The sequence below is a fragment of the Eutrigla gurnardus genome, assembly GCF_963514095.1.
Source record: "Eutrigla gurnardus genome assembly, chromosome: 2".
In the NCBI taxonomy this organism is placed as follows: domain Eukaryota; kingdom Metazoa; phylum Chordata; class Actinopteri; order Perciformes; family Triglidae; genus Eutrigla; species Eutrigla gurnardus.
The window spans coordinates 6,350,296-6,368,689 of record NC_139916.1 but is presented as its reverse complement, the minus strand read 5'-3'; the positions used below and the strand labels follow the sequence as shown (position 1 = coordinate 6,368,689).

General features: G+C 39.4%; 2 protein-coding genes across 2 annotated transcripts; both read right to left on the bottom strand.

The window, feature by feature from the left end:
* Positions 1–3,767: 3,767 nt before the first annotated feature.
* Positions 3,768–5,977, bottom strand: LOC311027046 (green-sensitive opsin-like). The gene is made up of 5 exons (XM_084030818.1): positions 5,493–5,977; positions 5,226–5,394; positions 4,896–5,061; positions 4,517–4,756; positions 3,768–4,422 (listed from the first exon to the last, which is right to left on the bottom strand). Exons 1-5 carry the CDS (start codon positions 5,875–5,877, stop codon positions 4,324–4,326), a joined length of 1,059 nt encoding a protein of 352 aa, XP_083886944.1. The 5' UTR covers positions 5,878–5,977; the 3' UTR covers positions 3,768–4,323.
* A 4,738-nt stretch (positions 5,978–10,715) lies between these two features.
* LOC311020403 (green-sensitive opsin-like) lies at positions 10,716–12,844 on the bottom strand. Its single transcript, XM_084020424.1, has 5 exons — positions 12,445–12,844; positions 12,178–12,346; positions 11,848–12,013; positions 11,469–11,708; positions 10,716–11,374 (listed from the first exon to the last, which is right to left on the bottom strand). Exons 1-5 carry the CDS (start codon positions 12,827–12,829, stop codon positions 11,276–11,278), a joined length of 1,059 nt encoding a protein of 352 aa, XP_083876550.1. The 5' UTR covers positions 12,830–12,844; the 3' UTR covers positions 10,716–11,275.
* Positions 12,845–18,394: the final 5,550 nt, after the last annotated feature.

The window sequence follows — 18,394 nt, the reverse complement described above, 5'->3', positions numbered from 1 at the left end:
AATGAAATGTGGTGAACCGACAGAGGGAATCAGTAATGAGTTTTGACTTTTATGGAGACACTGGCATAGACATTAAAGCATGCTTCACACTGTGTATCAGGATTATCTCAACTGCAAAGCTGAAGGGATAATCCCTCAGGGTGTCTGTTTCATCTGGTCTAAATGAGTTAACATAATACTAATTAATGCCCAAAGCCTCTTGCCACTCCACACAGCATACAACCTGTAGAGTTTACTGTGTTGATGACAAAGAGTTTGCTTACAGTACGTGGATAAATTGCTCTCATCATTAAAGTATACAAGTACTGCTATTAAATGTAAAAGTTTATAACAGGTGAATTAAAGGTTCTCTATACGTATACTTTTCTATTGCCTCCAAATGGCTCTTAACATGGCGGCGGCTGATGTACATGCATGTGCTGCCGGCCCGGCTATGTTTTGACTTCAACCAACGCCGAGGGTGAGCAACTTCATTCTCTGCTGTAGCATATTTTACTCGACTGCATCTAGTAAAACGTTTGACCAGAGTTTCTGTAGCAAGCTGATAATATACAATGTTATTTCCTTCCTCCGTATTTGTTAATTTTTCAATTTGAAATCCCATGCCTGGCAATAGAACGATTATTCTGTTGCAGGCTTAATATTGTTGCTAAATAATTCAGTCAATGTATGTATTTTACATTACTGTAAAGTAATCAAATTGCACACATCCAAAGAAAGATGAAGGACAACACAATAAAGGTACTTTCCATTGTCGTCCTTGTTTTATGGTATAAGCTTACATTAAACATAACATAACATAAATTTCACAGATGCCATCATTTCACCTTCTATATGAAATGATTATAGTTATTGAGTACCAAACAATCAAACGAAGAATATTAACAATAATTATTTACCTTAAAATAAAATTGAGCTCATACATTATCTCATCGATAAAGCTTATTATGTCAGTTTATTTTTGCTTGCTTCACCTAGCAGGGCAAGTGTCTTCCTCCAGGCCTCCTCACAGTCAATATTAGCCTGGCAATACATCCATGGCATCCCCAAGTTTGTTATTAGCACCTCTGTGTGCAGCTCCTCCTCTCTGATCTGAGCAATTAGACAAAGAGAGCCGCTGCTTGTCTCAGACGGCCCCCTGACAGAGACGCTAAGCACATGCAGGTGTCCAGAGCAGGCGCTTTGAAGAAAATTACAGTGTACGGGCCCACAGCATGATAATTAGGGTCAGGTTATCAGCAGGAAATAAAGGGCTACATCATGAGATAGATGGCCTATGGTATGGAAGAAGGGTGTATTTATATGTAATTATTCCCCTGTGAGCTGCAACATTTACACACTGGTGTGTGACATTTCTCCTTGGTTATGTCTGTATGGCCCACCAGCAAAGCATGAAGCAGCCAGGGCTTTTATTTACAAATGGAGCACAATGTGGAGGTTTCTGGACTCTGTACAAAGGAATGTTTTGCTTCTTTACAGGCACCTGCAGGGGGCACCGTCTGCCTGTTTTATTGTCTGAAAGCTCTCCAACAGAGGATTCAGGATTCAAATTCTGAATAAGATTTTGTCCTCTTACTTGAAATATATGCCATAGTTTGATCCATTAGAGCATAATTATGTGTAACTTTCTGGTGGTTACATGATACATGACACCGCATATTATGCATGCTGCACAGCAGATATGATGTTAGGGTTAATGTAATGTAAGGATAATTACGTTGGCCTCAAGAGGGCGATATAGCATCACGCCAGACAGCATAGAAGGGTTTCCCACAGCCGATGGAGTATGAGAAATATGTCCAATCATCATGTTTTTCTGCATGGACTGCTTTTCCATCAAACTGCTGGCACATGAGCCTTCCTTCTTTACTCGATCTCTTTAACTCTGAAACAACATATGAATTGTAAAATAAGCTTTAATTTAAACTCTGGGCAGGAAGGGGGTGTATCTACTTCACATTTTAACATTACACTTAATTCTCAAAGGAATGCAGTCAACAGAGGCGTGTTTACTACCAGGCCATAGGAAATAGTTATTTGGACATTTAGTCACAACTTCAGATGATGCCAACTTAATATTAAGGCGTTTATGAATAAAAAAAGCTAATGTAAAAAAAAAAAAAAATGTAAAACATATTTTAAATCAGACCCGGACTGAAGCCTGATTGATTAATCAGTAAGCTGATTTTATCAGCTGGAATTAGCCTATTATATATATCGATATTTATATGTATACGACTTACTATACTACTTTGTTATACTATTTGATATTCTGATTGACCACATCGAACAGAGCAGCATGAGAACTAGAGGGGCGGATCGATCCCAAGATATCCATAAACCGATACTACATCTGGTTTGCGAAGATCGATTCCAGTGTCAGTTTCAATAAAAGTTTCAGTTTGTCTTTTTTACCTGGACCCATGTCACTAAAGATTGTCATGTAGAAAAAGTCTGTGCTTCTCCACTGCTCTTCTGGTTTTGTGTACACAGTAATTAACAGTGGAAGCAAAAAAACTGGCTTCATTCAGAGCTACTTACAATGAATGAAGCCAGTGTTTTTTTTGCTTACTACAAACATGTTTTAGTTGGAGATGAAACCCTGGACTACCAGGTAGAAATCTTTCACTCATCTTAACCTTTGGCAAATAATTTAGTGGTCATGAAAATGGACTCTGATTTATTTTACTGATGATGCATTCACCTGATAAATCATGAAACACTGCTCTCCCTACATTCAGGACAATTCTGGTCCAGTGTTAATACGTATAAAAACTAACTAACTCACTGCTTGTGTCTCGCTCATACCCGAGTCCACACAGATCGTATAATGTCTGATGTTTGCTCCATCTTTGCATCCATCATCTCTGGATCACTGCTATACCATTCAATAATGGCTACAGCCCTCGATTATAGCTGATCACATGGTCAGTGTCTATGACACATATTGTTATTTCATTTCCAAATTTACTGTTTAATCTCTAATATTGGAATTGGCATCCGTTCCAATAATCCAGTATTGGTCAGGCTCTACTGTGCCTTCAGGGAAATCCTCCACCCAGTAAAATACTCAAGATTAAGTGTCTGGTGACTTTCTTCTAATTTACTTTGAGATTGATTTGTAGCCACTTAAATCAAGTAAGAAATGCATCTCTTTCAGTTTCCAGTGTGCTGATAAGACCTTAACTTTGTATCTAATAAGGTGTTCAGCACACTGAATGTGTCTGCCATCTGTCTTGCACCTTCCCATTTCTCAGGAAATCTCATTGCTTTAATCTTGTGTTCACACAACCCAAAGTGACATCTATCAGAAAACTGTAATAGGACTACTTGGATTACCGACAGTTCCCAGAAAGACCTCCGCACTGATCGGCTCATTTGAGGATTCACAAACGATCAAACTGAGGGATTAGTGGTGATTACGCCTTTCAATTACTGTTCTCTGCTGCTTGAGAGGGACATAAGAATCTAATGAGGTAACACTGAATAGAAATGTAAAATATTGTGCTGATTTACTGCGCAAGGCAATATTACCTCTGCAGAGGAGTAATGATCCATTCTCTCCTCTTCTTTTATTTTTACCTGTCAATGTTTTTTTTTTCAAGGATAGTGGTCAGTTTTTGTTATTGGTCTTCAGAAATTCAACTACCTTGAAAAACAGAATAAAATATTGTTTTTCTCATCTCTTGATGAAAAAAATAAATGCACCGAAGTAATCGAACCAGCATGGATAGTCCAGAGTTAAATCAACACAGGAGTACAATTCTTTTCATGCATGCATTTATTATCTAGTTCATCCTAAATATATTTTTTTCTCTTTTTCATATTATACATCCCCCGCGACCTAGGATAAGCGGTTACAGATAATGGATGGATATTATATTACAAAATGATGCCACTGGTAGACCAGTAAAACACATAATTACAAGAAAACACCCCACGTGTGATTACACATTCATCAAAGCAGAAAGTGTTGTCACATCTCAGCAGGTTTTGCTTGACTTGAAGGATGAAGTTTTCTGAGTGTCATCAAATCCTGCACAGCGAGTCACAGTTCATTCACACTCAGACACTCACTCATATGCTCTTGCGTGCACACGGACACACAAATACAAGCACCCCTCCAGAGCAAATTGTTTTAAAATAATTTGTTAGTTTGTACATATTAACAGGTGAGATTTAACTCCTCAGCGTGTTTGGTCCAGAGTCCGTTCAATAAATCCATAAATCCATTTGGCAAAAGGTTAAGACTTCTTTTTCCCACTGGATGCTTTGAAAAATGTGGTGGAGATTGTGTCCACAGATTTGAGGATGTCATCGTGATTAAGAAACAGAAGACACTTCTGTCTTGCTGGCAGAGACTGAGGTCTCATCCTCCACCATGCCGCCCATTCCAATACTGCTCAGCATGCAGTTACGGAACTGAAAAGGAGAGCAAAGACAGCAAGTTCAGAAATGAGTACACGGATCATGGCAAAAGCAAAAGGCTAGAAACTAGACAATATATTGGGCCAACCTGTTTGTTCATCAGCACGTAGATGACGGGGTTGTACAGGGCTGAGCTCTTCGCAAAGAAGGCAGGGATACCTGCTTGGACGGCAGTGAAGGAAGCACCCTTATTCAAGAAGATCCAACCAGCAAAACTTGCGTATGGCACCCAGGCCACCAGGAAGCCAAAGACCATCAGGATGCACATGCGTGTCACCTCCCTCTCAGCTTTCTGGGTAGATTCTGACTCCTGCTGCTGGGCTGCGGCCTAAAGTGTTTGAAAGTTTTGAAGTGTTGAAAGAGATCGCTTCATTCAATAAGTTCCACTGTATACAGAAAGTAGTGGCAATGTTAGTTATTATCAGCTCATTCCCAATGACAGATGCAAATATTTATACTTCACTTACAGCTTTGACTGTCAGCACAAGGCTTCCATAAGTGAAGAAAATGAGGAAGACGGGAATGAAGAAGTGGACGACAAACATGTAGATGACGTATGACTCGTTGTTGAAGCCTGGAGCCAAAGTGTAGTAGTCAGGTCCACAGGAGCACTGCATGCCCTCAGGAAGGTACCTGTGTGATGTTTAAGAAACATTTACCGTCCGCATCTACAGTTTCTTCGAATGTCTGTCTGGTATGTTGGAGTGGTTTAGATATACATACTTTGTGAACCAGTAGAACAAAGTAGAAATTTATATTGAATTCAAACTTAAGATTCAAAAGAACGTGCTGATTACCTGGACCAACCAGCCAGTGGAGGGGCAGCACATGCAAGAGCCATGATCCAGGTGAAAAGGACTCCAGCTCCTGCGTGAGTTCCAGAGAACTTGAAGCTTCCCATGGGTTTGCAGACGACAATGTATCTTTCTACAGCCAGGACGACCAGAGACCAGAGAGCAACTTCACCTGTGGAAGAAATGTCAGATTTATTCATATGGTGCACACTGTGAAACAATCAGACTAAACCACACTGGAGGAGGAACTTCTTGATTGGACTCCCTTACCGCCAAGTGTGGCCATGAATCCCTCAATAGCGCAGGCGGTAGCTCCGAGAATGAAGTAGCCGTTGATAGCAGATGTGATGGTGATGGTGAATCCAAAGAAGCACATGATCAGTCCGGCCACAGCAAGGTTGACCAGGATAAAGTTGAGAGGTTGCCGGAGCTTCTTGTTCTGAGCCGTTACCAACAATGTCAGACCGTTGATGGGAGTTCCAGTGCAGATCAGGAAGAACATGTAGAAAGCTAGAAGCTTGAACATGATGGGATCCGCCAAATAATACTGTGGGTATTCAAAAGGACTTCTAACAACCCCAGTCCTGTTGGACATGGGGATGTAGAAGTTCTTGCCTTCTGTGCCATTGGCCTCGTTTCCTCCGTCCCAAGTCATCTTGGTTGCCTCTTGCTTCTGGAGCTTCAAGCAATAGACAGTGATCAAAGTGTGCAAAGTCTCTCAGTCACCAGTGGCGCAAAGGAACTCCCACAGCTTATGCTGGCCTGGGAGCTGTTTTATACCTTCTCATGGTTATCCTCAAATTGGACAGAATTGGATTATAGGAGGAAGAGGACGGGTCAAGACCCATTAACGACTGACTTTAAGATAGGGTTAATGGGCAGTGACCCAGTTTTATACAGTTGGATTTCTTCATCTATTAGGTATGTTTGCATCTCACAGTGATAGAAAGTATTATTTTGGTAGAAATTATATATACACATATATACACACAAAAGAAGTTTCTATCACTTTGAGAATTTAAACATATCTATAGAACATACCTATATCAAACCTTTGAAAATACATTGAGGACATATCTGGAAACTAGATACAAATTATATTTTAAATAGAATAAATAAATATGCTAATCACTGGGATATTTCATTTGCATTATTTACCAATTAAATATTGATTATCTAAAAATGTATTAATCTACACACACTTCATCTGCCTGCATGCAAGGGGTAGGTCACAGCAAATAGTGTTAGTGCAGTTCAGTAGATTGTGTTGCAGAATTAATTTCCAAGAGTCCACTAGAGTGTGCCTCCACCCAGGATTTGCACTGCTCCCAGCAACCTATCCAACCGCCCACCAGCCAGTCTAGTTTGCCCTACTGATCAGTTCTGTTTACAATTAAAGACGATGTAAAACCAGAAGCAGAGACAAATAAGTAATGGACATTCAAACACAATTAATCCTTAATTTCTCGTGCAATGAAAAACTAATTCATGATTGATAAAGTTGCGGCGTGAAAAGCGCACAGATGCAGAGCAGCATGGCCCGGACAGTTGAGGTGCTGCAGCAAGTTATTTAGACCACCAGGGTCTGAAAGTGACAACCACAAATGTATTATATTGTTATTCATCCTGATGCATGTCGATCAGGATAATCTCAGTCAGCAGCACTGCACTACCTCCTCTTTCACGTGCACACGCAAGCACGAGTGACAGTGAGTCGCCATGGTTACATGCGCGCTCTGTGTCTCCGTCGCTCAGAATCTTTCTGGAAATATCCCCCTTTATACCATTCTTGATGCGGTTCTCATAGCACACTCAATCTAACTCACCAATGCATAAAATCTGTTTTAAATTACATTTATTCATATTCTTTACATTTTTTAATTTTTTCTGGCATTAAGCTTTAGTGGCCTATACATTTATGTGTAAGGGGCATTTATAATGCTGCCTAAACATCGCGATTCACATCTTGACAGCATTTGCAGGTTTTGAGCGTGGAGGACAAATAAGACCCACAACTTTATTTTGAAGTGTAGCGGATGTCCCGTACAGCGCCATTGTTTTGAAGTCACCTCCTGTTTTGCCGAGGGACGAGCCGACATAAAACCAAGGAGCTTGACAGTTTTGCAGGAAGTAGTCTGGGTTCAGGTCATTTTTATTGACGTTACAGCAAAAGGTAAAAGTGAAACTACGTTCTTTTTTAACGTGGACCCCGTTTTGCCATATTGTTTACGTGACAGTCGTTGCTCACTAAAAGTGCTTGTTTTTACAGGCTAGTGTCTGACTACATTGTGGACATGACCCTACAGAGAAATAAAACGGGTTTTCCTCACCTTGTGCTTGATCCGGTCTGCTTGTTATTGTGTCCAAGCCCCAAATCTGGATCATTCTGCTTCTTTGGGCCTCATAGGAAAAACCATTATCGTAGGGTCACAGTAGCCAAAGCACCACAAGTCTCTTGAATTGTGCGGCCTTGCGACTGCTCCACTCTTCCATTTTGTAGTTCTCTTCATCCATGAAATAGTCTGGCTCGAATAAATACCGTAGAATTCAAAGTCTACAGCCACATGGTGAAAATATTCAGCCATGACTATGACTATGAACAACAACTTAAAAAAATAACACTAAGCTAACGTTAAGCTTTCTGTCCTCCCGCTAACTGGCGACAACAAGCTCGCAAGACTTTAGAGCGAGATTTATAAAGTTTGCGCACGGGTTTATAAATCAGATTTTTGGCGTAAAAACAACTGCAACTTTGGCTTTTAGACATACATACACTTTTAGGAATTATCCGACGCACAGTTTTATAAATAAGGCCACTGAGCTTTATCAGTCATTCACTGCAGTCATTTTCACTGGATGGTGCCAGCTTGCCTATGTCGGAAATGATTGTCCCTATTCCTAATTTAGACAACATTATAGGAATACAGAGTCCAGGTTGAAAAATGCAAGAGTTAACTCTTGTAGTAATTAGTAATTCATATTATAATTAATAATTTTACCTTCATTCAGGGGTAAATATAAATGCACTTAATATTTGTAAATAAGAGCACATCATTCCATAAATCATTCCACACAAATACAGACTCATATTCAAAGAAGAATGTCCAGAGCTCCCATTTTACTAATTTTATCTTCCACCAGTTCATTAATCTCAGCATTGAGCATATTTACACTTGAAATGAGATGTGAACAAGATTGCTGTAAAGCTGCACAAACAATATATTAAAAAGGAAACATTTGCATTTTATGAAAATAGATAATAATACAATATACTTGTTTTATTCCTAATGTTAAAAACATTTAACATTTAATTCAAATATGAACAGAATCAGAAAAAGTGTTACTTCACGTATGATAAAACATTTGTCAATTCAACATTGCTGGTGGGTTCTTGCCCAGTATTAATAATTATCATATAGAAACTAAATGTAACCAGTAAAAAAACAAACATTAACAAAAACAAGGCACCAGGGAAATGTGAGCCTTTTTGCAGGTTATTATTATTAGTTTATTTAAAAAGGAACAGTGCAATTTCATAGAACACATGATTACACATGGTTAAAAAAGCCAGAATTAGACAGAAGGCTAGTTGACATCTGTAGTCCCCTTGCCATGATGTAAAAGAGGCAATACAATTTTATTTAAAAAAGAAGAAAAAAGCACACAATACATGTACAATATAATCCAAAATAGGAGTGATCTCGTTCTTTCATGAGTTTCAGAATAAATTTGTTTCACCAGGGAAGGCCATTCTTTCTAGCTTTTAGTTTAATTATCCGTGTCAATTCATCCCAGTGCATGTTCTCCCCGTGTAAGCGTGGGTTCTCTCCGGGTTCTCCGGCTTCCTCCCACAGTCCAAAGACATGCAGGATGGGGATAGGTTCATTGGTGACTCTAAATTGCCCGTAGGAGTGAATGTGAGTGTGAATGGTTGTTTGTCTCTACATGTCGGCCCTGTGATAGACTTGCGTCCTGTCCAGGGTGTACCCTGCCTTCGCCCAATGACAGCTGGGATTGGCTCCAGCCCCCCCGCGACCCTGAATACAGGATAAGCGGTAGACAATGGATGGATGGATGGAATTCATCCCAGTTTACTTCTTTGATTGAATCTTGGAAGTTTTGTTGTTCCTGATTTGGTATCCTATAGAGTTCAGTGGCGGCCAAGGGTTTGAAGCGCTTTTTATTTAATTTTCTTGTGACCATTATAAGATTGTGATCAGACATTCCTGTGAGCATATTGTATGACCTCAAGATCCTTTCTGGCCTATTAGTAAAAGTTAAATCAATCTGGGTGCTGGTGGAGTTTGTAATTCTTGTAGGGCCATTAATTACCTGAGTCATATCCATATCATCCATAACCTTTTTCAATTTTTTGACCATCTACGTCTGCTCAACTTTGTTAACTTCCCAATTAACATTTAAGTCACCCATTATTATCACCTCTTTTGCAGGATTGAGTTTCAATAAAAATTTCCATCTTTTCAAAAAAATCCACATTTGAAGAAGGAGGCCTATAAATAACTATAGATAACCGAGTCCACACAGATCGTATAATGTCTGATGTTTGCTCCATCTTTGCATCCATCATCTCTGGATCACTGCTATACTATACAATAATGGCTACAGCCCTCGATTAGAGCTGATCACATGGTCAGTGTCTATGACACATATTGTTATTTCATTTCCAAGTTTACTGTTTAATCTCTAATATTGGAATTGGCATCCGTCCCAATAATCCAGTATTGGTTTGACTCTACTGTGCCTTCAGGGAATTTCCCTCCTCAGTAAAATACTCAAGATTAAGTGTCTGGTGACTTTCTTCTAATTTACTTTGAGATTGATTTGTAGCCACTTAAATCAAGTAAGAAATGTATCTCTTTCAGTTTACAGTGTGCTGATAAGACCTTAACTTTGTATCTAATAAGGTGTTCAGCATCCACACACTGAATGTGTCTGCCATCTGTCTTGCACCTTCCCATTTCTCAGGAAATCTCATTGCTTTAATCTTGTGTTCACACAACCCAAAGTGACATCTATCAGAAAACTGTAATAGGACTACTTGGATTACCGACAGTTCCCAGAAAGACCTCCGCACTGACGGGCTCATTTGAGGATTCACAAACGATCAAACTGAGGGATTAGGGGTGATTACGCCTTTCAATTACTGTTCTCTGCTGCTTGAGAGGGACATAAGAATCTAATGAGGTGGAACCACTGAATAGAAATGTAAAATATTGTGCTGATTTATTGCGAAAGGCAATATTACCTCTGCAGAGGAGAAATGATCCATTCTCTCCTCTTCTTTTATTTTTACCTGTCAATGTTTTTTTTCAAGGATAGTGGTCAGTTTTTATTATTGGTCTTCAGAAATTCAACTACCTTGAAAAACAGAATAAAATATTGTTTTTCTCATCTCTTGATGAAAAAAATATATGCACCAAAGAAATCGAACCAGCATGGATAGTCCAGAGTTAAATCAACACAGGAGTACAATTCTTTTCATGCATGCATTTATTATCTAGTTCATCCTAAATATATTTTTTTCTCTTTTTCATATTATACATCCCCCGCGACCTAGGATAAGCGGTTACAGATAATGGATGGATATTATATTACAAAATGATGCCACTGGTAGACCAGTAAAACACATAATTACAAGAAAACACCCCACGTGTGATTACACATTCATCAAAGCAGAAAGTGTTGTCACATCTCAGCAGGTTTTGCTTGACTTGAAGGATGAAGTTTTTTGAGTGTCATCAAATCCTGCACAGCGAGTCACAGTTCATTCACACTCAGACACTCACTCATATGCTCTTGCGTGCACACGGACACACAAATACAAGCACCCCTCCAGAGCAAATTGTTTTAAAATAATTTGTTAGTTTGTACATATTAACAGGTGAGATTTAACTCCTCAGCGTGTTTGGTCCAGAGTCCGTTCAATAAATCCATAAATCCATTTGGCAAAAGGTTAAGACTTCTTTTTCCCACTGGATGCTTTGAAAAATGTGGTGGAGATTGTGTCCACAGATTTGAGGATGTCATCGTGATTAAGAAACAGAAGACACTTCTGTCTTGCTGGCAGAGACTGAGGTCTCATCCTCCACCATGCCGCCCATTCCAATACTGCTCAGCATGCAGTTACGGAACTGAAAAGGAGAGCAAAGACAGCAAGTTCAGAAATGAGTACACGGATCATGGCAAAAGCAAAAGGCTAGAAACTAGACAATATATTGGGCCAACCTGTTTGTTCATCAGCACGTAGATGACGGGGTTGTACAGGGCTGAGCTCTTCGCAAAGAAGGCAGGGATACCTGCTTGGACGGCAGTGAAGGAAGCACCCTTATTCAAGAAGATCCAACCAGCAAAACTTGCGTATGGCACCCAGGCCACCAGGAAGCCAAAGACCATCAGGATGCACATGCGTGTCACCTCCCTCTCAGCTTTCTGGGTAGATTCTGACTCCTGCTGCTGGGCTGCGGCCTAAAGTGTTTGAAAGTTTTGAAGTGTTGAAAGAGATCGCTTCATTCAATAAGTTCCACTGTATACAGAAAGTAGTGGCAATGTTAGTTATTATCAGCTCATTCCCAATGACAGATGCAAATATTTATACTTCACTTACAGCTTTGACTGTCAGCACAAGGCTTCCATAAGTGAAGAAAATGAGGAAGACGGGAATGAAGAAGTGGACGACAAACATGTAGATGACGTATGACTCGTTGTTGAAGCCTGGAGCCAAAGTGTAGTAGTCAGGTCCACAGGAGCACTGCATGCCCTCAGGAAGGTACCTGTGTGATGTTTAAGAAACATTTACCGTCCGCATCTACAGTTTCTTCGAATGTCTGTCTGGTATGTTGGAGTGGTTTAGATATACATACTTTGTGAACCAGTAGAACAAAGTAGAAATTTATATTGAATTCAAACTTAAGATTCAAAAGAACGTGCTGATTACCTGGACCAACCAGCCAGTGGAGGGGCAGCACATGCAAGAGCCATGATCCAGGTGAAAAGGACTCCAGCTCCTGCGTGAGTTCCAGAGAACTTGAAGCTTCCCATGGGTTTGCAGACGACAATGTATCTTTCTACAGCCAGGACGACCAGAGACCAGAGAGCAACTTCACCTGTGGAAGAAATGTCAGATTTATTCATATGGTGCACACTGTGAAACAATCAGACTAAACCACACTGGAGGAGGAACTTCTTGATTGGACTCCCTTACCGCCAAGTGTGGCCATGAATCCCTCAATAGCGCAGGCGGTAGCTCCGAGAATGAAGTAGCCGTTGATAGCAGATGTGATGGTGATGGTGAATCCAAAGAAGCACATGATCAGTCCGGCCACAGCAAGGTTGACCAGGATAAAGTTGAGAGGTTGCCGGAGCTTCTTGTTCTGAGCCGTTACCAACAATGTCAGACCGTTGATGGGAGTTCCAGTGCAGATCAGGAAGAACATGTAGAAAGCTAGAAGCTTGAACATGATGGGATCCGCCAAATAATACTGTGGGTATTCAAAAGGACTTCTAACAACCCCAGTCTTGTTGGACATGGGGACGTAGAAGTTCTTGCCTTCTGTGCCATTGGCATCGTTTCCTCCGTCCCAAACCATCTTGGTTGCCTTTTGCTTCTGGAGCTTCAAGTAATAGACAGTGATCAAAGTGTGCAAAGCCTCTCACAGCTTATGCTGGACTGGGAGCTGTTTTATACCTTCTCATGGTTCAAATTGGACAGAATTGGATTATAGGAGGAAGAGGACAGGTCAAGACCCATTAATGACTGACTTTAAGATAGGGCTAATGAGCAGTAACCAGCTTTATACAGTTGGATCGCTTAAACTATTAGGTATGTTTGCATCTCACAGGGATAGAAAGCATTATTTTGGTAGAAATTATATATACACATATATACACACAAAAGAAGTCACTTTGAGAATTTAAACATATCTATAGAACATACCTATATCAAACATTTGAAAATACATTGAGGACATATCTGGAAATTAGTTACAAATTATATTTTAAAATAAATAATAAAGAATAAATAAATATGCTAATCACTGGGATATTTCATTTGCACTATTTACCAATTAAATATTGATTATCTTAAAATGTATCAATCTACACACACTAGGCTACAGCAAATAGTGTTATTGCAGTTCAGTAGATTGTGTTGCAGACTTAATTTCCCAGAGTCCACTAGAGTGTGCCTCCACCCAGGATTTGCACTGCTCCCAGCAACCCATCCAACTGGCCCGCCAGCCAGTCCAGTTCGCTCTACTGATCAGTTCTGTTTACAATTGAAGACGATGTAAAACCAGAAGCAGAGACAAATGAGTAATGGACATTCAGACACAATTAATCCTTAATTTCTCGCGCAATGAAAAACTAATTCATGATTGATAAAGTTGCTGCGTGAAAAGCACACAGATACAGAGCAGCATGGTGCTGCAGCAAGTTATTTAGACCACCAGGGTCTGAAAGTGATAACCACAAATGTATTATATTGTTATTCATCCTGATGCATGTCGATTAGGATAATCTCAGTCAGCAGCACTGCGACTACCTCCTATTTCACGTGCACACGCAAGCACGAGTGACAGTGAGTCGCCATGGTTACATGCGCGCTCTGTGTCTCCGTCACTCAGAATCTTTCGGGAAATATCCCCCTTTATACCATTCTTGATGCAGTTCCAGACTGTCCTCCTCGAGAAAACGACCACATAGGTCGTGTGTCAAGCACCGAATTACGACCATATGTTACGTTTCAAAATAGCGCGCCCTCTAGCGGTCAAGTAAATATCGACACTCCGGTGTCTCAGACGATCGCCCCCCCCCACACGTCGACCTAAACCTACCCCGATTCCACGACATCTTATAACGTCTGTATAACGTGCAATGACAGTAAAGATCTATCCATCTATCTATCTATCTATCTATCTATCTATCTATCTATCTATCTATCTATCTATCTATCTATCTATCTATCTATCTGTCTGTCTGACTGTCTGTCTGTCTGTCTGTCTGTCTGTCTGTCTGTCTGTCTGTCTGTCTATCTACCTACCTATCTATCTCCCCTGAAAAAAAAGTCTGTTGGATTTACATTAAAAAATATAGACATTGGTTGCACATATTAAAGTCATGTTTACTGAAATTGATATATTCATGTTCTGTACATAAAATGTTTATTTGGTAAACCAACATGACTTTCTTATATTAATTAAAAATATTTATTTGATGTTATATGTATTAGATTGTCTTATGCTAAACTGATTGATTTTTTTATGTTAAATGAATGCTTTTCTTTAATGTGTATTATATATAATTATCATCAGTTGGATCAACATTTTTTGTGTGTGAAGCTAACATAACTTCCACAGGTAAATCGAACATTATTATACTTTATTAAATTACTTTTATAAGCTGATTTGTAATTTACAAATATAATTTCTACACTCCCACTTAATCGAGTACAGTCTTTTACCTACATTTACTAAAAATGAAAAAGCACATGTGGCCAACGAACATATCTTCAATTATTAATCCCAGACAGTGCATAATAAACATTCATTACCACTAAAAATACAACCTGCTGGGTAATCTAATATGTACAGTAAATCACATATTGACAACTCTGTGGAAAAATAAAGTAAACACTATTTAATTGAACATTTCCATTTATTGGAACACCGTTTCAAACAATAATAGGGAATTCTGTTATAGTTCAATTTAAAAAAAAGGAAGAAAAAAAAAAGCCTCCCACCTGCCCAAAAGAAAAGTCCAACAACTCGAAGAGGTAGGTGAAATATTGCATATGGTATGTCTTACAAGAAATCCAGCTGGTGGGCCTTGATAGCCAGTTCACTGATAAATTCTGTTATTCAGGACTTGGGCTTTCTTGGACAGTGTGTTTCCTTCAAGCTCCATGACCACCTTCTGGAGCCCTTCAAAGGTGTACTTGCGTTCAGCAGATTGGCATCAGCTAAGGGAACATTGTCCAAATCCTGGATCACAATCTGGGACTCGAGGACAATGCCAGTGTCCTCTGGTTTTTCACTGGCATGTCTGTGTTTCAAGACGTATATACCCATGGTTGTTTCCTCAGTGGATTCCTGGAGGAGGGATTCATCTGCTGCCTGTACAATGTGCAAAAAAAAACAAGTGGAATTATACTACATGCCACGTGCATATAGGGAATACTGCATGTATATTAAGTAATTTCTTAAGATATCAAATCAAACTTTATTTATATGGCACTTTTCATACACAAAAGTAACAAAGTGCCTCACATTGACCTCAAAACCACACACAAACTTTGATATTAAGATCACTACCATATTATCTTACAACTTAGCTGACTGTAAAGTAATTACAACTAGAAAATTTCCTCTGGGAAATTTTCATAGGACCACAGGAGCTACTGCCGGGCATATTATTTCTGTCAACATGGGAATCAATGACGACAGTAGTAACCCAGGCGGAGGCAGACAGAAACGTGGAGATCATGATCATTGAACAAGGATTGGTCAAAAACTATATGACCTATTGAAATGTGGAATAATACACCAATACACAAGACTTGTGTCTACAGATTAAAGTTTAAATGGAGTTTCTCGGTGAAAGTATGCCCGTGGCCCTAATGAGTAGATGTTTTAAAGCTTATACAAAATATGAAGGATAACACCTGAACATACTAAACCTAAGTAATATTTATCACATACTCTCTCAATAGATTCTCTGGGTCCTCGTTCAGGTAAACGCAGAGTGCCTTTATGACGCATTCGCTTCCAAGATCGTCGTCATCCTAAGGCAGAAATGCAGAAGCACAAGTTGTTTTGTTTGAGTTCATGTCTGTGTAAATTCTCATTTGTCCAGGTAAAAGGCATTTTTGTCTTGAAGACAATCAATTGTTACACTCCCACCACAGAGAGTATACTTACTTCATCCATGGGTGCAATGATGTCCCCTAGGTGTCTGCCTATCTGTCCTCCTCTGTTTTTAAAAAGTCTGATCAGTTTCTAGGAGTGAACATCTAACTGAGATAGAAATCTGGACAACTTTATTTTGAAGTGTAGCGGATGTCCCGTACAGCGCCATTGTTTTGAAGTCACCTCCTGTTTTTGCCAAGGGACGAGCCGACATAAAACCAAGGAGCTTGACAGTTTTGCAGGAAGTAGTCTGGGTTCAGGTCATTTTTATTGACGTTACAGCAAAAGGTAAAAGTGTAACTACGTTCTTTTTTAACGTGGACCCCGTTTTGCCATATTGTTTGTGTCTACGTGACAGTCGTTGCTCACTAAAAGTGTTTGTTTTGACAGGCTAGTGTCTGACTACATTGTGGACATGACCCTACAGAGAAATAAAACGGGTTTTCCTCACCTTGTGCTTGATCCAGTCTGCTTGTTATTGTGTCCAAGCCCCAAATCTGGATCATTCTGCTTCTTTGGGCCTCATAGGAAAAAACATTATAGGGTCAGAGTAGCCAAAGCACCACCAGTCTCTTGAATTGTGCGGCCTTGCAACTGCTCCACTCTTCCATTTTGTAGTTCTCTTCATCCATGAAATACTCTGGCTCGAATAAATACCGCCGAATTCAAAGTCTACATCCACATGGTGAAAATATTCAGCCATGACTATGACTATGAACAACAACTTACTATGAACAAAAAAATAACACTAAGCTAACGTTAAGTTTTCTGTCCTCCCGCTAACTGGCGACAACATTGCGCAAACACACAATATCGTGAGACTTTTTTTTTTTAACGTACATACACTTTTAGGAATTTAGGAATTATCCGATGCACAGTTTTATAAATGAGGCCCCTGAGCTTTATCATCATGTCATTCGCTGTAGTCATTTTTACTGGATGGTGCCAGCTTGCCTATGTCAGAAATTATTGTCCCTATTCCTAATTTAGACAACATTATAGGAATACAGAGGAATTTTATATTATAATTGTTAATTATATCTTCATTCAGGGGTAAATATAAGTGCAATTCATATTTGTAAATAGGAGCACATCATTCCAAAATCATTCCATAAATCAGTCAACACAAATACAGACTCATATTGAAAGAAGAATGTCCAGAGCTACCATTTTACTTGTTTTATCTTCCACCAGTTCATTAATCTCAGCACTGAGCATATTTACACATGAAATGAAATGTGAACAAGATTGCTCTAAAGCTGCACAAACAATATATTAAAAAAGGAAACATTTGCATTTTATGACAATAGATAATAATACAATATACTTGTTGTATTCCTTACATTAGAAACATTCTATATATTTAATTCAAATATGAACAGAATCAGAAAAAGTGTTACTTCATGTATGATAAAACGTTGGTCAATTCAACATTGCTGGTGGGTTCTGGTTTTGAATCTGTTTAAGCAAGCTGTTTGTACAACAGAACACAGATAACAGGCTTATACAGAGCTGAGCGCTTTTCCAAGAAGACGGAGATTGCTGCTATCAACACTGTGAAAGCTGCTCCCTTGAAGGTCTGAACATTTGATGTGGGGTTTGGAGTCCAGACAGCCAGGAAGTCAGTGGTTCTTGGTCATCTGAGTATTATGAGTATAAATGTAATTTCACCCATTCTAAACATGGTTTCTGCATACTGGGATCCCTAAACAGTCTTGGAATGAGACTCCTGTGGATCCAATGAGCAAAATTGCATTGTTTGATGATGTCATTCCTCATAGAAGCCATTTCACAAAGTGAGTCCATTTTGAAACATGACAGGATAATCACAGTCATTCACAATTGTACAGCCATTCAGAGGATGTTTGGCTTCACTGTACATTGACAATAAAAGTTTTTCTGAAGAAATAGTACGCCTTAAAGTAATGCTTTATACATCAGTTTAAGCTTAATGGCTTATCTATAAAGCATTGGCAACCAATGTATTAATCATTATAGTAATGAGTTTTATGAGATAAGCTCTTCATAAAGGGCGACTAACCCTTAGAATTAGAATTAGGGAGGTGTAGCAATTAACTTGTTAACCTGTTTGTTCATTTATACATAGATAACAGGATTAAACAAGGCTGAGCTCTTTGAGAAGAAGGCAGGGATAGCCATGGCCGTCACTGTGAACCCAGCAAAGCTCGCATACGGAGTCCAGGCCACCAGGAAGCCCAACACCATCAGGAAGCACGTGTGTGTCACTTC